Source organism: Cannabis sativa, chromosome 2 (genome assembly GCF_029168945.1).
Source record: "Cannabis sativa cultivar Pink pepper isolate KNU-18-1 chromosome 2, ASM2916894v1, whole genome shotgun sequence".
NCBI classification, from domain to species: Eukaryota; Viridiplantae; Streptophyta; class Magnoliopsida; order Rosales; family Cannabaceae; genus Cannabis; species Cannabis sativa.
The window spans coordinates 650,152-673,809 of record NC_083602.1 but is presented as its reverse complement, the minus strand read 5'-3'; the positions used below and the strand labels follow the sequence as shown (position 1 = coordinate 673,809).

The 23,658-nt window shown below is 35.7% G+C and overlaps 2 protein-coding genes across 4 annotated transcripts; both read right to left on the bottom strand.

Moving 5' to 3' along the window:
* Positions 1–8,981: 8,981 nt before the first annotated feature.
* Positions 8,982–10,364, bottom strand: LOC133033920 (uncharacterized mitochondrial protein AtMg00860-like). The gene is made up of 2 exons (XM_061108984.1): positions 10,273–10,364; positions 8,982–9,513 (listed from the first exon to the last, which is right to left on the bottom strand). The coding sequence occupies exons 1-2, from the start codon at positions 10,362–10,364 to the stop codon at positions 8,982–8,984; spliced, it is 624 nt and encodes a 207-aa protein (XP_060964967.1).
* An 8,095-nt stretch (positions 10,365–18,459) lies between these two features.
* On the bottom strand, positions 18,460–20,905 carry LOC133033890 (protein neprosin-like). Of its 3 annotated transcripts, none has more exons than XM_061108955.1 (8): positions 20,709–20,905; positions 20,213–20,392; positions 20,044–20,136; positions 19,741–19,950; positions 19,491–19,646; positions 19,313–19,366; positions 19,090–19,227; positions 18,460–18,952 (listed from the first exon to the last, which is right to left on the bottom strand). In XM_061108955.1, the coding sequence occupies exons 2-8, from the start codon at positions 20,369–20,371 to the stop codon at positions 18,587–18,589; spliced, it is 1,176 nt and encodes a 391-aa protein (XP_060964938.1). In that variant the 5' UTR covers positions 20,372–20,392; positions 20,709–20,905; the 3' UTR covers positions 18,460–18,586. The 3 variants fall into 3 exon arrangements, with proteins under 3 accessions (XP_060964938.1, XP_060964939.1, XP_060964937.1); XM_061108956.1 differs by having other exon boundaries at positions 20,661–20,721; XM_061108954.1 differs by lacking the exon at positions 20,709–20,905 and adding an exon at positions 20,508–20,648.
* Between the last annotated feature and the right edge of the window lie 2,753 nt (positions 20,906–23,658).

Genomic DNA, 23,658 nt, shown 5'->3' with positions numbered 1-23,658 from the left:
CTCTTGAGGATGAGTTGATTCCTATTCCAATAGTTGCTTTTGACAATATCCAGGATTCCATTCCTAATATTGATCAAGTTTTAGATCGAAGAACCAAACATAGTCAATCAAACCCCAGAGGTACAAACTCAACAACCTCAAGAACAAGTGCCTTTGCGACGATCCACTAGAGAAAGAAGAAATGCTATTAATCCAGATGAATATATAGTGTATCTTCAAGAACATGAGGATGGCATTGGAATGATGGAAGATGATCCAATAAACTTTCATCAAGCCATGAAAAGTTCTAACTCTCAAAAGTGGAATGATGCCATGAATGAAGAGAATAAGTCTATGCAAGACAATAAAGTTTGGGAAGTTGTCCCATTACCAGAAGGTGTAAAACCCATTGGTTGTAAATGGATATTTAAAACCAAGAGGGATGAAAATGGTAATGTGGTGAGGTTTAAGGCACGTCTTGTAGCAAAAGGCTATACTCAGAAAGAAGGCATTGATTATAAAGAGACTTTCTCTCCGGTTTCATCGAAAGACTCTTTCAGGATAATAATGGCACTTGTTGCTCACTTTGATCTTGAGTTACATCAGATGGATGTTAAAACAGCATTTCTCAATGGCGACATTGATGAGACAATTTATATGGAGCAACCAGAAAACTTTGTGGTTGGTGACCCAAAGAAAATGGTTTGCAAATTAAAAAAATCCATCTATGGACTCAAGCAAGCTTCCCGTCAATGGTACCACAAATTTCATCAAGTGGTTCTCTTATTTGGTTTTGAGATGAATGCGTTGATGATTGTGTGTATCATAAGTTTAGTGGGAGTAAGTGTATATTTCTGGTTCTATATGTCGATGACATATTGCTTGCCACTAATGATATAGGCTTATTGCACGAAACCAAGAGATTTCTATCGAAGCATTTTGAGATGAAAGATCTTGGTGACGCCTCTTTTGTTTTAGGAATTCAAATACAACGATACCGTTATCGGGGTATTCTTGGATTATCACAAAAGAGTTATATCGATAAAGTACTCAAACAGTTTGGCATGCAAGATTGTAGACCAGGTAATACACTGCCGTTTAATGAGACAAATTTTGTCTGAAACAATACCCTAAAGGAAGCCTTGAAATTCAAAAAATGCAAAAGATTCCCTACGCTTCAGCCGTTGGGAGTCTAATGTATGCTCAAGTTTGTACGCATCCAGATATAACGTACATTGTTGGACTGTTAAGTAGATACTTAAGCAATCCAGGAATTGATCACTGGAAAGCAGCCAAAAAGGTTATGAGATATTTGAAGAGAACAAGAGAGTACATGCTCACATATAGGAGGTCAAATCACTTTGAGATCATTGGATACTACGACTCGACTTTGCGGGATGCCAAGATAGTAGGAGATCTACTTCGGGCTACATATATACGGTATAGGTGGTGGAGCTATATCATGGAGGAGTGCAAAACAAACACTCATAGCTTCATCCACCATGGCGGCAGAATTTGTTGCATGTTATGAGGCATCCAACCATGGTATATGGCTCGGGAACTTTGTCAGACCGGGCTGCGCATTGTGGATGGAATTGAAAGACCACTTAAGTTGTATTGTGACAATAAATCGAGTTTGTATTGTATTCCAACAACAACGGGAGCTCGACTAAGTCAAAACACATTGACATCAAGTTCCTTGTTGTAAAAGAAAGGGTACAATGTGGGCAGATTTGTATAGAACACTTAGGTACAAACTCCATGATTGCAGACCCCCTTACTAAGGGTTTGCCTCCCAAGGTCTTTCATGAGCACACTCGCTCGTATGGGTGTTTTAGATTATGAGGATGTTTTAGATTCGGTGGGAGTTTGTCTTTAGTGTGTTTTATTTGTTTCATGAAACATGTGTATTTGGATATTTTCGATCGAAATTATGTTATTCAGTTTATTTCACTTTGTACATTTAAGCTAAAGTTTTGATCTCCATAAAGTAAAGTAGGACCAATTGAAAATTGACATGAATAGATCACCATGCATGTAATTTTCATACCACATTATCATGATTGATCTATGTCATTTGGCTATGTTGATATATGTGACCATTGATGGGTTTAGTTGTGATTGATACAACGAAAATCGCTTTGATCCTATGTTGATATAGTTAATGGACGAGATTGCACATGCCTATGGTTATGATGACAAAGTTATGAGCTCAATAAGGTTAACACATTTATATGTATACATATGTGACCCAGTGGGAGATTGTTAGAAATAATTGGGGTCACAACTGTATATATATAAAATGTGTGTTGGGTCATCAAATAAATAAGTCAAATTTATGTGGTCTATTTTGGAATAAAGTTTATGACTTAAGGGCATGATTGTCATGATTTTAATATGTGGATACCAATTAGATAGTTTCTGATTTGATGAGGGGCCAAATTAGAAATTATTAATAAATATTACCAACTGTTGTAACAGTTGGTAATATAACAGGTATGGGTCCCCATTTTGCATCGTATCAATAATTTTACAGAGTTCTTGAATCCCCATCATCAGGAAAATAAGGTTTAAAAGGTTTTGATGCAAAATTGGAAGATCATACCAATCAAAGGTCGATTCTATGGACTCCGGTACGCTTCCGCTAATCTATATTCTATTGTTTGATTCTCATGAATTAATTAGGGCTATATTCTGAGTTTACAGTATTATAACAATAAGTACTAAGCAAACATAAATCTACAATTAGGACACTTCTTAAGTCTACTATTTAATATATCTTGCATGCACTCAGGGTGAAATATATGACCGCAAGGAAATTTTCTTACAATCGCTCCCTCTTCGTATACTTCTAAACATATTGGGCATTCTTCTCCTTCAGATGTTGTGTTATCTCCACACAGATATTTGTCTTCGGGAAATGCCTCTATAGTAAGCACAGGTGCAATTTCTTCGGGTGCATTTTGTGCAGATAAATCCACGGCCGGTGCATTATTTTCTGGTGCATTTTGCACAGTTAATTGCACGGATGGATTTTCTTCGTCACCGTGAAAATTAGCGCTATATACGGTATGCATGCATTTAATTATCAAAATTAAGAAAAATGCCCCGATTAAAATGAGCAAAATTTCTGTCTTTTGATTCAAATAGTCATCATGGATATTTTGTGCTAGTACATTAGGAAGTACTATACAGATAACGAAGTAAAAAATAAGTGTCATTGCTGCAAAAAAACATAATAATAATTAGTATAAATATTAAAAAAAAGAATAAAAACAATTACACAAACAATTTAATTAAAGAAAAAAAAATTACTCATTGAATTATTAAATTTTTCTTTCATCACCACTCATATATTTTTATATATAAATATATAATAAAAATGAAATTAGTTGTGCCAAAAATGTATATTTGAATAACAGCATCACTAAAGTAAAGACAAAATAACCTCACTTTCCTTGACAAAAAAAATAATTAAATAGATAATAAGCAGATGAAAATGATATTAATTTATATCAAGTAATAATAATAATCGATCTGATGTGAATTAACCCAATATATTAATTAGGTACGTGAATGTGAATATTATGTGTGCTTATTAAATGTATATATAAGGCATGCATGCATGCAGTAGTTATAATTAAATTTCATAATATATATTATGAGAAAAATAAGAAATAAATTACAAACCCAAAAGCACAGAAGCACATGCAGTAGTTTTAGATATATCCTTTGCAATAGTGTATATGTTTATATATATATATATATAAATATATATAATACGTACCAGGTGGCATGAAGGGTATTGGCAAGAAATGGTGTTGGATCGATCGAGGAGAATATTATTAGGAGCCTTTAGGAGTTCAGAGTGTGATTTATTTGTTGAATTTTACTTTGAGGGAATAATTGATCAAATGAAGATATATATATATATATATATATATATATTAAGATTTTATTAAAACCTAATAATTCAATAAATGGATTTAGAATTGGTTACAAAAGGTATAGACATACGTAATTACTTGAGTATAGTATAAACATGATTAATTAATATTTATCCAAAAATGTGTTCATTCTTATATTTCACGCCATTGATTCCTTTGTTTTTATTACCATTTTTGAATTAATGGAGAACTCAACACAACCCATTAAAACCATTTAGAATTGATTACAAAATTATACATTAATTTATCTAAAATTACTCAATCTCATGATAGCTATATATATAGCTTTATAAAAGAGAAATTATATAAACTTATTTTATAGACATAAAAAGAAAGAATATCATTCCCACAAGCTTAGACCTAACTAGCTATATTCATTAATTATGTATATATAGTCACGCGCGACTAACAAATTTTATTTAGTGGGTGATAAATATATATTATTTGTATTAGCAAACGTATAAATTTTTATTGTTTGTTCTTATATTAAGAGAAAATTTATATTTTGTGGGGGTTTTTGTTAATATTTAGTAATTAAAAATGTAACTTAAAAATTATTGTATTGTTGCCAATATTTCTCAAATTTACCAACAAAAAACAAAGTATAAAAGCAAAATAATTTGTGGATGACAATAGGAAGAGGAAGATCAGTAGTTTTTTAATATTTTTTAAAATTATTATTATTAGTTAAAATTATAAACTATAAAGTAGAACATCCTTTTTTATATAGATAAATAAACAATTAAATATTAAATAGATAATAAGCAGCTGAAAATTATATTAATTTATATCAAGTAATAATAATAATCTGATCTCATTTATATAATAATAATAATAATAATAATAATAATAATAATAATAATCTGATCTGACTTAAACCAATATGTTAATTAAGTGAATAATATAGTGTTTATTAAGTGTAGCTATAGTCTATTTATGTTGTTTGTGTACATGAATATATATAAATAATTTTAAAATATAAAATAATATTTCAAAGTAAATATCTAAAAAAATGATAGTTGTGTGTTTAAATTGTTGACACGATTTTTTGTCAACGGGCCTAAGAAGATCATAAACGAGCAAGATGAACACAAGTGAATATCAATCAAAAGTAAAACAGTTTACGGAATAAATTTGATAATGATGAACAACAAATTTTTAAAGTGGATCACCCCCTTTCAGAGGTAATACAGGCTAGTCCACTTGGACAATTATTGTTCTCAATGCTTAGAGAGAGTTCTTCAGTGTTATATTCTCCAAGAATTCAATCCTCAAGTGAGTTTTTAAAATGTGAGAAAGTGAGAGTTCGAGAGAATCCGTCCCTTTTACAAGTGACTTCACCACCTTACATTGTAGGGTTTAAAATTTCTTAACTCGATATACCTCATTCCCTAACTATAGTTGAGTTAGGTTTAAAATATAAAATAATATTTTAAAACAAATATCTAATAGTTGTTGTAGATATTCTTGGATGACTTTGAGGGCATGTGACTAGCACGAAAGTGCTTCTTCACAAAAGTGCTTTTTGAGGGCACGTGGCTAGCACGAAAGTACTTCTTCAAGGATAGCCCCTGCAAGCTGGTCATATTAGTCACGTTGGTCATGTTAATTATGTTGGTCATACTAGGTTGGTCATATTGGTCACGTTGAAACGGTGACAGAATATCTTGGTCTGGGACCGACGAGGTGGTGCTAAGGTGGTGTGGTATCTACCTTGGTGCCAAGGTGGTTCATGTACATGATCCATGTGCTCTAACACTTTTAGCATTATATACATGCACGTTGTTTGACACGCGGAGCAGGCCAACATGCTCATGAAGCTCGGTCGGGGAGAAGGTGAGGCTTCAGCACCTCGGTGGCTTAGTAGCTAGTGAGGAACAGGTGCCTGAGTAGGTAGGGTAGTATGGGAGGCCATAAGGCCTTGATAGCTAGCAAGGTTTAGGAGTTGGGCGCCTCAGTCTCTCTCGAAGACTAAGTGCATTCAGGCAGTTGTTGGGGCCTCCGTGAGCATGAGGGTCGAGCCTCTTGGAGCTCCTCAACGCCTCGTGCATAAGCTTGGCAACTAATGGAATTTGAGGCTATTTGATCCCTAGTTGCACCACCTTAGTCCTTCTCAAACTCAACATACTCATGGACCATGTGACCCTTAGTCACATATGCTCTTTCTATTTTACCAATGATAGCTTTCTTAAAAAACCTTTGAAACTTATCTCTTTTTCCATAAATAATTAGAAATTCTCAACTTTCTCAATAAGAGAACTTTGATATTCTTCTTTTTTTAAAAAAAAATAATTCCTTTAAGTACTAAAATATTAAATATCCTCTTTAATAAAATTAATTTAGCTAGTTAATTGAATTAAATTTTTTCCAATTTAATTTAATAAAATTATATTTTTCTAATTTGATTTAATAAAATTTAGTTTTTATCTAATTTATGCAATTAAATTAGTTTTTGTCCAATTTATTTTAATTAACATAGCCTAAAAATTTATCAAGTGAATTGAATTCATTTTCATATTTAATATTTATTTTTGATGCAATGACTATGCACCTCAGCATGGGTCTAATAGTGGTCGAGGTTATTGGACGAGGTGGTTTGCATAAAGTGGCTTAGCCCATGTCATGTGTCACGGGCCGCCTATTTGGACACCCCCAAGTAGGTGGAACGTGCGGCACTTGCTGGCACACCGAGCTAGCAAGTCAGCCTAAACGCGCCTGCAGGCAAACAAGTTCAAAGGTTAGGCACGATACATGTCTCGCACATGTTGAGTGCAAACAAGAAGCATGAACAGGCAAACACAAAGCGTCCCCCAAGGACCAATCTCACACAACCCACAAGCAAACATATAGACAAATGGCACGCAATGGCCCAACAAAGGCAACAAACAGGCATCACAAAGACCATATAGAAGCATACACAAGAAGCATGGATAAACATCGTTTTATTATTATATGGCCTTGATAGGGCAAGGGAGTACACAGCTGGGCCCCTATCATGCTGGTGACAAGGTGCTTCATAAGTCACCTGGTCACCCCCCCCCCCCTAAAGAGCTTATTGGGGTTTTAAGGGATTTCCAGGAACATAGATGATTTTAGCTCTGTAGACATATGTGAAGGAAATACAAATAAAGAAAGCTAAACCACAAAAGGTTCCCAACCCCCATGAGGTGCTTGGTGCAAGACTTGACTAATGATCAAGCACCAAGGCATGCTCATGTTACAAAATACCCCAATGAGGTGCTTGGTGCGAGACTTGACTAATGATCAAGCACCAAGGCATGCTCATGTTACAAAATGGCCCTAGTGTGGGTGTGCCATGGGGCAGCACGCCACATTCTCCCCACTTAATTGTTCGGCGTCCTCGACGAACTGCTGCATGATCTTCAATCTTCGTATAAAGCTGCCTGCAAGTCCTCGCCTTTTCCCGGGTGATCTCGTCATCGCAAGGCCTTTCCATTTGACCAGTACTCTTTCTCTTCTTTCTCTTCACACGGTCAGTTCTTTCGGCAAGGATTTCTTCTCAGTTCTTCTGCTTGTGCGCCGTTGAATCTTGATGTCGTCCCCAGTAGACCGGTTGCGCGCTGGATCTTTGGATCTTCATGATACGGCTTGAGGTTGCCGACGTGCGGGGACCGGTGTATCTTCATCCATGAAGGTAGTTCGACTTTGTAGGATGCTAGGCCAATTTTAGAGATGATTTGGAACGGGGCCCTCGTATTTGCGTACGAGTCGATGTCCTTGTCCCCTCGGAATCTCAATTGTTACGGCCGCGGTTTGATCAACACTAAGTCACCCGTCTTGAACTCCGGCGGTCGGCGTTTCGATGACCGCTCCACTTCTTCATTCTTCGTGAAGCTTTCTCTAAATATGCTTGGGTAATCGTGTTCTTCTTCCAGTCTTTTGTAAAATTAAAGGCCCGCTGGATTCCGTCCGTGGTATTCATCCACGTTTGGTGTAACAGGGGTGGTTCTTTGTCGTCCGTTCACAACTTCAAAAGGGCTCTTGTTTGATGAAGAACTCTTCGAGAGTTGAAACAAAATTGAGCTACGTCCCAGTAGTTGCGGCCAATTCTTCCGGTTGGCATTGACAAAGTGCCGCAAATACTCCTCCAACATCCCATTGAATCTTTAAATGCCCATCTGTCTGTGGATGGTAGCTCGAGGAGATGTTCATTTGTGACCCAAGAAGCTTGAATAATTCGGACCAGAAGGTCCCTGTGAATCTTCGATCTCGGTCACTTACTATATTCTGGGGTACTCCCCAGTACTTTACTATATGCTTGAAGAAAAGTTGAATGTCTCTTCTCTTTACACGCCGACACGGGATGAAGGTTGCATACTTAGAAAATCTATCCACAATCACCAAGATTGCATTCAAGTCCAGTCTTCGGCAAACCCGAGATGAAATCAAGCGAGACACTCTCCCATGGCTCGCTTGGGGACCGACAGAGGTTCTAACAACCCGGCGTCTTATGCCTCTCCACTTTGTCTTGTTGGCGGATGAGACGAGTCCTTGTGTAGTCCACCACATCTTCCCGCATCTCCGGACGCCAATAGTACCCATGCTTCAAAAGGGCATGTGTCCTATGCCACCCTTGATGACCCGCCCACAACGTGTCATGACACTCACTCGGCGGCCGTCCTCCTTAGATCGCCCGCCTTTGGAACGAACAACCGCCCACCTTTGGCCCACAAGAGGTCATCCTGCACCCAAAGGCGAGTTGTTTTTCCCTTTATTGCGAGAGTCATGATGTTCTTTGCAACTGGGTCCTTCTCCAAGTTCTCCTTGATGCGCTCTTTGATTGGTGTACCCACTTGGCTAGCTGACATGCCCGCTAACACCTTTAGTGCCGCCAACTCTGCTTCTACGACTAAGGGCATCACGCGATTAAGACGTCCGGCCTTGTGCTCGAAATAGAAGTCGACCGCCAAGAACTCCCGCCATCCGGCACCTTGGGAGTCCGGTTTTGCTGTGTGAGGAGGAAATGACTAACAGCGTATTGTCCGTCTTCACCACAAACTTTGACCCCAGCAAGTAATGCCTCCACGTCCGTAATCAATGAATAACTGCCAAGAGCTCTTTCTCTTGCGCGGTACCGCCTTCTGCTTCGGAAAGTTTGCGGCTCTCAAATGCCACGGGGTGGCCCTCTGCACGAGTACCCCTCCTAAAGCATAATCGACGCGTCGATCCGTACTTCAAAGGCTTGCATACATCGGGCGGGGCTAATACGGGATCTTCGACCATGGCTTCTTTCGGACTTCGAAAAGCTTCTTCGCACTTCTCGGACCACGTCCATGTAACACCCTTCTTCAATAACATGGGTGTCGCTCTTCTAGAATAGCCCTCCACAAATCTTCTATAGTAATTGGCTAGACCGAGAAACGAGCGAAGTTGTTTCATCTGGTTGGGGTCGTCCACTCTTGGATCGCCCGCACCTTTTCCATGTCCATACGGATTTTCCGTGTTCCACAATATGACCCGGGAACTTGATACTTTTCCCCGAGCGAAAGAACACTTCTCGCGCTTTACATACAATTGTTCCTTCCTCAACTTCGAAACACCGTTGTCAAGTGTTCCCGATGCTCTTCTAAAGTGGCGCCGTAGACCACGATATCATCCAAGTACACCACCACGAACTTGTTCTAAGACATCATGGAAGACTTCATTCATCGATGTACGCGTAATGTGGCTGGCGCATTTGTTAACCCAAACGGCATGACGCGAAACTCAAACGCCCCATACCGAGTAACACAAGTGGTCTTTGGTTCATCCCCTTCGGCGATCCGAACTTGATAGTATCCTGATCTCAAGTCCAACTTCGTGAAGTATTTTGCCCCGCCTGGTCAAACGGATCCGCGATCAAGGAATGGGGTATCCGTTGCGCACGTCACCTTGTTGAGGGCGCGGTAGTCTATGCACGATCTCAAGGTCCCGTCCTTCTTCTTTTGGAACAACACGGGGGCACCAAAAGATGCCTTTGAGGGTTTGATGAATTCGGCTCGAAGCATTTAGTTAGTGACTCTTCAACTCCTGGTTCGGAGGGAGACATTTGATATCTGCTTTAGCCGGGGCCTTTGCACTGGCACCGCCTCAATTTGGTGATCAACTCCCCTCCGCAGGGAGGCGGTCTCTTTGGAAGCTCGTCGGCATCACATCCTTGAATTCATCTAACACCTTCTTGATTACGGGTGGAGTGGACTCCTCCACTTTTTCGTCGTACACGGTTGGGAGCGATGACAAATGTTGGCCTCTTCTTCTTCGAGGCCCTCTTCGGTTGCGGGTGGCCGATAGTAGCTTGACTTCGGGGGCCGTCTCACTTTGGCGGGTACCATTGAAGGATTCTCACCCATGATCGAGAGATTCCCCGTTCTTGGAATCGGGATGGCCCCCTTCTCTGCGCTGAAACTCAATTCCCGACACCACATCGAAGTCATCCATGCGAACCGCTACGAGGTCAAGTTGTCCCTCCCATCCGTCAATCTTGACATTCACCTTCTAAGCCACTCCAGTTGTGGCCATTGCCTTTGAATTGACTGCCTTCATGCGACCCGCATCTTTCTCCAGTTTTAGGCCCACCCTCTTAGCTTCGATTTCTGAGATGAAGTTGTGTGTTGCGCCGGTGTCAATCAGTACGCTCTTGGCCTGCTTACCGTTTAAAGTGGCCTCCACAAACATCAACCCCTTCCCAAAGGCTTTCTTCCCTCCGACGCCATGCTTCTTCGGAGCGGCCATTAATCGAACAGGCCGCTCATGTGCGCACGGTCTTCATCCTCATCATCTTCCCCACATCCTTGCTCCTCGAGCAATGGATGCCTTTATGGCACTCAACTTGGACCGGGTGGGGCAAGCGGCCGCCATTTATGTGGGCCTTGGCAAAGCCAACACTTAAGGGGCTTCTTCCCCGTTGCGGCATCACTTTTAGAGGAGGAACTAGATTCGGGAGTCCTCTTGTCTCCCTCCCCCACTTTTACTCGGCCCTTTGCTACGACTTCTTGCTCGCGGCATTGCTGGCGCCGGTCCGAGGATTCGTCTTCTTTGGGCGAATTCCCCGCAGGTGTAGTCGGTCGATCGCTCGAGCAACGGCTTGAGCAAAGTGGCGAGATCCGCCACACGTTGCCTTTGCGGCTCTTGTTTAGCCCATGGTTTAAGTCCTTCAAGGAAGTAGAAAAGTCCGTCGACTTCATTCATATCTTTGATGTCGAGCATCAATCCGGAGAACTTCTTTACATAGTCTCGAGTGTCCCGAGGCTTGCTTTAGCTCTCTAAGCCGACGTCGAGCGAGGTAGGCGATAGTCTCTGGCAGAAATTGGGCGTTCAAGTCCTTCTTGAGATCTTCCCAAGTGTCGATGGTGCATTTACCATTTTGAATGTCTTCATATTTCGTCCTCCACCACAACTTGGCGTCCGGGACAAATACATGGTAGTCGTTGCTACCTTGGCTTCTTCAGAGTCGGACCGCACGACCCTAAAGTACTGCTCCATGTCAAACAGAAAGTTTTGGAGCTCGGTGGCATCCCTCGCCCCTCCATAGCATTTGGGCTCGGGTGCTCTCACTCGGCCATACTCCATACCTCCGTGCCCCCCGTGTTGCGCGCTGCGTCGGTATCATGGTAAGATTTAGCTTGGTTGACATCCACCGCTAATTCTTCCCGATGGTCAGTGAGACACATTACAATCCTCGATCGTATCATTGAGGAGTCTTGTAATGCAGCCTGCCCATTTTGTAGTACGGTGATAGCTACACGCATGTACGGTTGTTGCTTGTTCTAATGCCTTGATGCGATCCTCCATCGAGGTGCACACGATGTTCCAAGCGCATCTCTTCTCTCGATCGCAGCTACCCTGGCCAACAAATTAGCATAGTCTTGAGCCAACGAGGCAACTTGTTGTTGTGTCACCGCATTGGCCCCGAGTTACGATTGTTGGAGGCTAGATCCCTAACCCTCTCGTCCAGGCCATCTAACTCCCCTATGAGCCTCTCAAGCTCTTGAATCCTTTGGATGTTGCTCACCATTATGTCGTGTTACCAAGCTTCCCTTTCTCTTGGCTCTGATACCAACTGTCACGGACCGCCTATTTGGACACCCCTAAATAGGTGGGATGTGCGGCACTTGCTGGCACACCAAACTAGCAAGTCAGCCTAAACACGCCTGCAAGCAAACAAGTTCAAAGGTTAGGCACGATACATGTCTCGCACATGTTGAGTGCAAACAAGAAGCATGAACAGGCAAACACAAAGCGTCCCCCAAGGACCAATCTCACACAACCCACAAGCAAACATATAGACAAATGGCACGCAATGGCCCAACAAAGGCAACAAACAGGCATCACAAAGACCATATAGAAGCATACACAAGAAGCATGGATAAACATCGTTTTATTATTATATGGCCTTGATAGGGCAAGGGAGTACACAGCTGGGCCCCTATCATGCTGGTGACAAGGTGCTTCATAAGTCACCTGGTCACCCCCCCCCCCCTAAAGAGCTTATTGGGGTTTTAAGGGATTTCCAGGAACATAGATGATTTTAGCTCTGTAGACATATGTGAAGGAAATACAAATAAAGAAAGCTAAACCACAAAAGGTTCCCAACCCCCATGAGGTGCTTGGTGCAAGACTTGACTAATGATCAAGCACCAAGGCATGCTCAAGTTACAAAATACCCCAATGAGGTGCTTGGTGCGAGACTTGACTAATGATCAAGCACCAAGGCATGCTCATGTTACAAAATGGCCCTAGTGTGGGTGTTCCATGGGGCAGCACGCCACATCATGCGGTGTTGAGGTGATGTGGTTGACGCCATGAGGAAGCACCTCAACCATGAATGAGATGAAGCGTCTCGGTGTGACGAAGCAGCTAGGCCACAAATGAAGTGGATGTGAGTTTTGTGCCCTAACTAAAACTCTATTCAATGTAATCTTGAATATTCATTTATCAATAAAGAAATAGATTTATTTCATGGTTCACGTGTTTATTTCATGATCATTTGTTTAATTTATAATTTCATCTATAAATCCTTATCACATTGATATTTATGATTACTGTGTTGTCTACACATTGGAAAGTAATCAAGATTATGTAATTTAATAAAGTCCCACGATTTATCAATACACAAGAGTTCCACTGATATGAAAATCAACAATGTAGTTTGCTCACACCTTAGATAAGTATTATGCCCTTTTCAGGGCATTGGTAAAGTAAGCTTGGATTAGATGTATTGTTATCGTTGTGGCATGTTCAACACACAAGTATACGTAATCGTTTGTATTGCTCACAAAGATTGAGGTCAATTCCACAAGGATTGTAGTTAAGTACGTTAAAATTAAACTCTTACGTCAATTTGGTTGAATAAGATTTAAGAGAAAATTTAAACTAGGAAACAATAAGAATAGTAAAAATTAGGAAGCAAGTAAATTAATAGGCAAATTAACAATGAATAAAAGTTAGGGCTTTCGATTTCAATTATATCTATTGATTATGGCCTAATATGATTATCTTCCTATTACCAATTTATATGCAATAACAGGTTTACGAGGTAATTTATAGTCTTCTCAGATATATAAACCTCAATACATGTAAATTTTCTACTTTCGTGATAAATTATATATGTAATAGTCATTAAACACGAAAACCTTATAAGCTATCTAAAATATATAAGTACTTTTGTCCTATATCAAAATTTAGTTCTATTTCAGTATAGCATATAATTGACACTCACTTCTTAGATCTCGCATCAAAATCATAAAGCAATTAATTGATGGCCAGATAATTAAAAGTAATTAATTAGTACAAATAAAATAAAATATATAGAAATTGAGGGAAAATAAAATCATATTAGAACCATAAATCAATATCAAACAATCTCTATCTAGACCCTAATTAACTGTTTAGCTACTCATGTTCATTGTAGCAAATTCACACATATATTTTAAAAAAGAGAAGAAAATATATAAGAAGAGAATGCTGAAAACCCTCTGAAAAATGCCTTAAGTATTGGCTTCGATTTCCAAAATTCGTACTCGGTTGATTGCTCTGATTTCTTTCTGAATTGCTTCCTGAAAATTATTGAAGTTCACTTATTTTATAGCCAAAAAATGATAAAAAAAAATAAAAAATATTAAAAAATCCTATTCTGCTTAGGATTAGAAGGGGCAGTAAGTTTTCTACTACGTTGACTGATAGTATTTTTGTCATAACTCTCTCGATATTACTCAAATTTGGACGATTGAAGATGTTCCGGAAAGATAAAAGAGAGATCTAGAACTTTTATGCTTTGACTTTCTACAAAATTGGATCAAAACATAGCCTAATATAGGCTTGAAGTTTCAGCTTTATTTTCTTGCACAATTTTCTCTATTTTATGTATCATTTTTTGTGAGGCTTTTTTTTTTAATCTTTTTTCTATCTTATTCCTTTGATATTTTCTTATCTTCTTATATTTTAAATCTGCAAAAATAAAAGATAAAAAGCGTAAAATTGTTCCAAACAAGAGTAGAATTAAATTAAAAACACACTAAAAAATTAACCTAAAAATAATACTAAAAATAACCTAACAGTTATACATTGGACTGGACCGATATTAAACTTGGATAAGATATTATAAACTTACCATAATATCTATCTAAGTCAATATCACTTAGTTGATCTTAGATCAATGATCTCAATCCTAAGATGGTTAGGTTCTTGTTCAATTGTGTTATTTGTGTTTTTTGATTTGTTCGTTAAAGTTGACCAATTGGATCTTCCCGATACTTACAGATTAAGAACATGGTAGTTCAATTAACTGGGAGCGCTAATCATAGATACAAAATCTATAGCTTTTAAAAATACATAGAAGTGAAATGATGATTTCCTTCGAGCTTGGGTTAATAGAGATAAATGGTAGAGTAAGCATTGGGTACGTCACTCTGGCTGCTTCATGGAATGACGAATGACCCTACAGACCAACACGAGTGTTTCCAGCGTGCTTTGTTCTCACTCGCACGCTTTTCCCAGGAGGTCACCCATCTTGAAATTACTCCAGGTCAAGCACGCTTAACCATGGAGTTCTTTCGTGATGGGCTACCGAAAAATAAGATGCACCTTGTTGATATAGGTAGTACCAATCAATCCATTTAAGCTCTCTTCAATTGTGCAGTCCCATACCTACTAGGGCTGAACGTTGGGTGTGTTTACCGAGTTTCAGGTTCGCGGGTTTCGGGTTCACGGGTTTTCGGTTCAAAAAATAAAATCGAACCCGGACCCAAATAGGGCACGGGTTGGCAGGTTGGCGGGTCATAGGTTGGCGTGTTTCGTTTGGCCAGGTTGACCGGGGTTGGCGGGTTGACCCGGTCAACTCGGTCAACTCTTTAAAAAAAATTAATTTTTTATTCAAAACTAATAAAAATAACAATAAATTAAAATTAAATTAATATAAATTATTAAAAAATTATTATACATTTCTGAATATAAATTATTTTATATAATATATCTATATTTTTAATAAAAAATTATATGTATAAAAATATATTTAATTTATATTATTTAACAAAAAATAAATTATATAAAAAAAAGAATTTGAGAGTTTAATTTTTTTTTAAAAAAAATAGGATTTTTATTTTTTAATTAATAATTTCATATATATAAAATGTAATAAAAAAATATATAATATATTTAAATTGTGGTTTGGCAGGCAGGTTGGCGGGTTTAACCCGAAACCCGATACTCTTAAAACGTCAACCTGCGAACCCGCCCGAATATTTTATTAAAAAAAATTTGCGGCCTCACCAGTTCGGGTTTGAGCGGGTTGCTCGGGTTCGGGTCGAACCCGCTCGAAATGTTAGTCAGAATACCTACACAGTCTCAGAATCATCACACTTGACCTTCCCCAGGCGATGTGAGATTGCACAGCTTACTCGGTATTTCCCTTTACGGATCATGAGACTACTGATTGTCACAATCACCCCCCTTACGAGGTTCGACGTCCTCATCGACCATACTTCTGCTAGGTCAAGGCTCTAATTTTTTTTTCTTTTTTTTTTTCAGCTGAAGGTACAATCCCAGCCCATATAATGTAAAAATGAGAAAAATCTTCTAATTAAATAGAAAAATTAATCATACAAATTTAAATTTTTCTAATATTACCCACTCATGAGTAATACCCATTAAAAGTGCACCCATATATATGTGGAGGAGATTTTAATAGTTACATCAAATATGTAAATACCATGGTTACCTTTATTTTTAGTCAATGGATTACTATTAAATGGTTATGATTAATTTAGAAATTAAAAATAAATAAATAATAATTAACTTATAACTTGATAGTAACTTGATACTTATTTCATTATAAAATTTTAATTATTAAAATTAAATTACTAAGAATTATTAATTAACTTTTTACAATTTATTACTAAGTAAGAAGCAATTAATTTTTCTTGCACTTAATTATTAAAATATTTGTAACAAAATTCTTTATAATTTAAAATTAGTATACACATAACCTTATAATAAAATAGTAAGAATGACCATAAGTAGAGGTAATTCTACACTCAATCTTATTTTTAATACTTTAAGTGTCAAATTAGTATATCAGTTCGAGATTGGTTCAAGTTATTTTTAGTTATATTTTAACTTAAAAATTAAATAAAAAATAGTTTAAAATCTAAAAATAATTATAAAATTATTAATGATAAGTTAATTTTTTTTTCTTCCTCATCGTGTTCGAAAAAATATTTAAAACAAGTGGGACAAAATTACATAATGAATTACGATCACCTAGAAATGACAATTGATTGAGGAGGTAGAGCCTCTTGTCTCTAGACTCTCCACCATGAATTTGGTGTTTTAGTTTTTCTTTTGTATAAAATTTTTAGATTAAAAATAAAAAAAGAGTACAAGTATTATATATGAACAATATAATAATCATGCTAGAAATATCATTTAAAAATGAGTGGACCTAAAAACGATATCATGTGAATGAAAAAAAATAAAGTATGTGAAAAAGAATTTGAAGAAAGTAGACAAAGGTAAAACAACGTTTTGTTGTTATTGTCAATTAATTTATGAAAGACATGCAAATCATTAGGTCTGAACGTGCAGTAGGAGTAGGACAGCTAAGAACGAGAGAGAAAGGAAAAGAACGTGACATATAGTTAGTGGATTGGAGGAATATATTTGTGGCGAAGATGTAAGAGATTGTATCAAAGTTTAAAATTCACATGATGTTAGGTTGGAAAAAGACTAAAATCTTAATTTTTAAAAATGGGAATTTTTTCTTTTTTCTTTTGTTTTTTAATAATGGAGGAATGTAGATCAAGCGGTACTATCTGCACAAAAAATAATTCAATATCATTTTTAAAAATAAATTAACTATAGTAATATACTATTTTCTAAGAATATTATTATAGCTTTACAATTAAATATTATTTAAGTTATAAAGTAATCTTTAATTGAAACTTCTTTTTAAACATTTAACTAGTACTTGGCAATTAACTTGTGCATGTATGACATTTGTAATTTTTTTTCCTAAGATGAGTCTCCTTTGTTCTTTTTTCTTTTTGGATAATCTGATAATCTTTCTTTTTAATTGAACTAATGACATGTTTACTATACATTATTCAGAAACAAAATAAATAAAAAATGTAACGAAATAAATGAGTATTGCCATTAAAATATTAGAAATTCATTATATTTACTAATAAGCAATGTGAATCAATAGTAATTAATTAAAATACATGTTCCCTTATAGTTTTTTTTATTATTTTAATTTATTAAAATTAAAAAGAAAAAGGAGAACTTGACTAAAAGAAAAGGAATACTTGTCACTCTAGATTTTTAAGAAATATCATTAAAAATAATAATTTCTATTTATTTTTTTAAAAACTAAATATGTAATGATAATTTTTTTCCTTTAATATATGTCTTACAAAATAACTATCATATATTATAGTATAACTCAAAAAGATAATTTAGTTAATTTAAGCATTCCAATTACGTTTTTTTAATAAAGTAAACAAGATAAATCATTATCATTCCATTTAGTAAACAACATATTACAAATATTAATTCTATTTATTCTTCATTTTTATTCTGTTATATTTCTCCATTAATTTATTCTGATTCTCAATACCGTGTAGTAAGAATGTTATAAAATATTCCACAAAAATAACTCTTTGGCTCTCTATCAAGCTGTCATTCTTGCATTCGGGAATGGAAATTTGTGCGTTTCTTTACCGACTGTCAAGTGCTTGTTGTTGCTATGTTTGTTCGAAAGCTTCGGATCGGAAGTTGACTTCTTTTTTAAACTTATTTTGTTCTCTCAATTCGTTTGAGTTTTGGAATGTTGTTTGGATTCCTCGTTCCTGTAATTACGTGGCTCTCATCGGATTGCCTCTTGGTCGGCTGATGGCCATGTTTCCCGCTTTCTTTCTTTTGGAGAGGTTGCACCCCTATTGCAACTCTAACCTTGTAGTTCTTTTTTATGTGTTTAATGAAGTTTTTAGTTTAGCAAAAAAAAAAAAGGTGTCATTCGTCGTCTTTGCAAGTATAATATTAAAAATGTACTCATTTTTGGGTTCAACATCATATTTATAATCAAGTCTATCAAAAGCACAAATAATAACACATTTATTTTTTTCTCATGAAGAAGGTAGTTTTGGTGGTAATACAATGTAAATAAATCATCTAGGACCAGAGCCACCATATGTCATGAGATGTCCAAAGTTACGACGAAATCCCCAATCTTTAACTAAATAAAAGTCAATATCAATGGAAGAAATTTTTGTATTTTTAGCATCTTCTCGTATGTGCGCCTCATTTATAATTGTTAATGCTCTACAATATGCATCATAACGAGTATCTTGTTTTAGAAGTAAACCAGATCCCATTGGAGGACCAATTTGACCAAGTGGACTGTAAGTTTCTCCTCCCCAATCGATATATGTAGCCAAGTCTTTCAATCCACCACTAAATATGCTTGATGGCCAATATCCAATATTATCATAATTCTCTCCAAGTTGAAACCACCAATTTCCAGTAGTTGGATCCTATTATATCATATCAAACAAGTAGAAAATAAATACAAAATTTCAAATATAAGAAACTTTTTTATTTATTAAAAAAGTATTCAATAAACATACAGGTAGGATAAAAAGATTTAAATGAAATATTTAATTTTGTTTACCCGATAAATATTGATTGGAAGTTCCCATGTAGGTAAATTACCAGGGTGAGTTTCTCTTAGAGTCATTTCGATCATAGGTTGAGGGTCAACCAAAATGAACCCTGGACACACTGTATTGAAACAAGATAATTCACCAGCCTACAAAAATATTGATACATGAGTTACACATTATTACACAACGAATATGAAGAAACCTTAAATAATAACATAAAATTAGGGTAACCTGAAAATATATGAAGATCCGAGTTTTATTATCCCCGTATACACTAGGATTTACCTAATGAATAATACATAGTACAACAAATTAATAAGTGAACAAATATTCTAAAAAATGATAATTTATCTAAAAAGCGTTATTATTTTTAGCTCTAAAGAATATTCAAGAGAAAAAAAAAACTTACTCCCCAACCAGCTTGAATGATATCAAGTCCATTTTGTAATTTTATTCGACCAAAAGTATATTGTGAGCCAGTGACATTATATAGTGTGTAAAAACTTGCAAATGTTCCACCTCCATTGTATTTCTTGGTTGGATCAGATGTGTAAACAAGTGCATGCTATTATATTCAAATTCAAAATATAATTATATTTCAATTATAGAGTATTCCATTTAATTTGTCAAAACAATATGTAAATCTAAAATATGCTTACATGAAAAGTAGGAGGAGAATTGATTCTTGAAGTATATGACTTTGTAAATAATTTGGCTCTGATAAGATCTTCCTTGGTAATTCTTCTTATTGGAATGAATCCAGTTGGACATTTTTCACCTTTTAACCCATTATTTATTGATACTTGTTTCACATTTTTTGGAGGTTTGTTTTCCCTAACCATTGGATTGGGATGAGAAGAAGGTCTCATCTATACCACAATTACTCATGCTTATTCAATATGGTTTTAGAAAAATTAAAAATAATGAGCTATTAGAGAAGTAATTATTTGAGAAAAACATACTTGAAAATCATATTTGTGATTCTTCAACAAAGGATGATCAAATGCTGGTTGCTCGTAAAAATCAATACAATCATAAATATCTCCATGTTGTGTCTGTACATAACACAAAATAAGTTAGATAATAGGAGATGAAGATGAAAATAATAATAATGAAAGAAAAAAAAAATACTTTTATAGTTTTGATTGATGATTTGTTCAGTCGCTCAAGTTGATTCTCTATTTCTAGAAACTCATCTCTTGATAATTTTGCTGATTGTTCTTGAGATTCGCAATAACATAAAAGTTTACACAATACAATAGCAATTATTAAAACTCCCCTCATTCTCATATTTATGTTGAAAGATTTTATCTGCAATGCAAATATACATTCAAATTAGCCAAAAAAAAAAAAAATCAAAGTAATAAATCTACAATTCAATAAAATAAATGATATTGATTTGTATCTCATATACACAAAACAATACATAATAGCTTCTCCAATGTTAAATCTTGTATGAATCCTATCAACAATAACTATTTTAATTCTCTCTCTCACACACAAAGTATACTAAAAACTTTTACACAAAAATCCACAAATATATATATATATATATATATATATATATTTATATATATACCAGCTATGTATTTATATGTATCTAAGATACTAGAAAGAACTCATATACCAGCTAAGAGCTTGCTTAATATATCATGAGAGACTTTTCAATACATCAATTGGAGAGTGAATTATTATGTAGATGATGAAATGAAAATTAATTAAAAAGAATAAATATTTAATACTAATAATTTACTTATTTAGTCTTAGGAAATACAAATATTTCCTTCTTTTTTGCTTTTGATAATCACAAATTTATTTACATTAAAAATGGTGATATAGAAAAGGTAAAACAATGCATAAAATGGTATGTTGTGAGAGAGTTTCAATATTTGCAATGTTGACTATGATTTTGATATTTTCAATCAAGAATGAAATATTTAAATAAAAAAGAAATATTATTAGCTGTATAATTAAATACAATTTTAAGTTACAAAACTAAAAATGAACTTACAACTCAATTTTTCTGTATTTCTTCTTTTGGACATTACTAGTGAATTAAATATTAATTATATACTATTTTCTAAGAATATTATTATATAGCTTTACAATATTAAATATCATATACGTTATAAAGTAATGTTTAATTGGAACTTTTTTTTAGACATTTGACTAAGTACTTGGCAATTAACATGTGCATGTATGACACTTGTATTTTTTTTTCCCTAAGAATGAATCACCTTTTTTTTATTCTTTTCTTCTTTCCATAACTTTTTTTTATTGAATTAATGACACGTTTATTATATAATTAAAATAAATTAATAAAAAATGTAACGAAATAAATGAGTATTGCTATTTAAATATTAAAAATTATGGTCACTATATTTACTAATAAGAATCAAATCAATGGTGAGATAATCATTAATTTCCTAGTATTTTTTACTTTAATTTATTAAAATTAAAAAATAGAGAACTTGATTAAAAGAAAGAGAATACTTTCTCCCACCAATATTCTAATGAATGCCGTTAGAGATAATGTCTTCTATTTAATTTTATTTATTTATTAAAAATTAAATATATAATGACAATTTTATCCTTTAATATATGTCTTACAAAATAAATATCATATGTTATAGTGTTATACTCATATTTCGAGCAGCAATATAATGCTAACACATGTAATATAGCTGGAATATGAATCATCTCGAATTATGGAATAATAAATACATTAGTCCTAACTAATAAGCACTCCACGATAAGTGGACATATATAAACCCACACATGTGGGTCTCAACATCAATGCACAACCAAAAAGTGTATAAGAACAATAGAATTTAACTTTGTTCACGACAGACCTTACTTACCAACCAACTTGAGCAAGAGATTTAACTCTAATCGAGGATGAGTTTGAGAAAGGGATATAACTCTACTCAACGCTCAAAACTTAAGCAAGAGATTTAAAATTCAAGAAAAAGATATAACTCTACTCAAAATTAAAAAATACAGGCAAAAAGTTTTAACCTTACAAAAGTCCCAAAATCGAGCAAGAGACATAACTCTACTCGACTACCACATGAGATATGAGATATAAGCTCACATTATAAAGAGAAGGCACATGCTTTAAGAACTCTACACATACAAGTCTAAGGATATTGGTTATGCCCATGCAAACTCTTCACAACAATTAACGACATTGGTCGTGCCCATGCACACATCTCCAAAAAAGAAGTAACATTCATGCCCTCTACGAAGAAGTATTTTTTGTGCAAGCCTTGGGGTTAGTGCAAAAGTACTACTTGAAGGCTTACAAGAAAATATTTTTGGGAGGCAAATGTTATACCTAATTTTTGTCAAAAAATAAATAAATAAATAAAATGGCTACTCTTGCACAAGGGCTCACATGCAAGGAGTACCTTGAAGATACTTAAGTCAACCTTGCGACTTTGACCAAGAGTTATAAATGTCAAATAAGTTAAGATATCCAACTTGAGGGCCCCATGGCACCACTAGGAGACTTGAAAACATTGACCAACCATTTGGTGCTGGGACTCCCACACCCAAGTGTACCCAGACTAGGGTTTATGGGCTCACACGAGCATTTTCATCCTAGAGACCTTAATTCAACAAGGAAACCAACAAGGACTTAACTTATTTAGGTATAAAAAGGCTTAGACTGTACATAAAGTCAAAATTACACAAGAACTCCATGCAATATGGCCTATGCGACCACTGCCACATGAAGATGCCAGTGTTCTCCTTCTTTTTGGAGAGCACTGCCACAAGAATATGGAAGCTCTTGCCACTCACTAAATACCAAAAGGGACTTGTCAAAATGTGTTCCCTCAACACCCAGTAGTGCAAAACATGTGAAAGAAACCATTTCTCACTAAGGAACATGCCTAGCCGACCACTGCCATCTTTGGGGCACAAAAAGTGGTAGTGGTTGGCCACATCAAATGAGAATGAGATTTTTTTTGCCAAGAGTTCTTTTTCATCACTAACATGTCAAAACTAAGTGAGAAAAGCCACCAAGTAGTGTAGAAACCACTTGGCCAACCACTACCGCCTATTTGGCACAAATGGTGGCAGTGGTCGACCAGAACATAAGAGGGGGAGTTTCTTTGGCCAAAGTTTATTTCCAACATCCATGTGTCAAATACAAGTGAGAAAAGTCACTCAAGGGTCCATGGCCCTCTTATGCGACCATTGCCATCTTTTTGACAAAAGTTGTGCCAGTGCTCTCTTAACCAATTGGCCAAGACCCAGTGTGACCAAAATGGTTTTCTAGCATCCATATGACAGAAATAGGCAAAAGAAAACACCATCCAAGGCTTCCCATAAGCCATGGCCGACCACTTCACTTACAAAAAGCTTATTATGATACTGTCGAGTGGGACTTTCTGGAAGAAATGCTCCGAGAATTAAACTTCCCAAATAAGTTAGTAAAACTGATCATGACTTGTGTTCGAACTCCCAGGTTCTCACTAATGTTCACTTGCGCAATGCATGGATACTTTGAAGCTCAAAGAGGACTTAGGCAAGGGGATCTGATGTCTACTCTTCTATTTGTCCTAGGAATG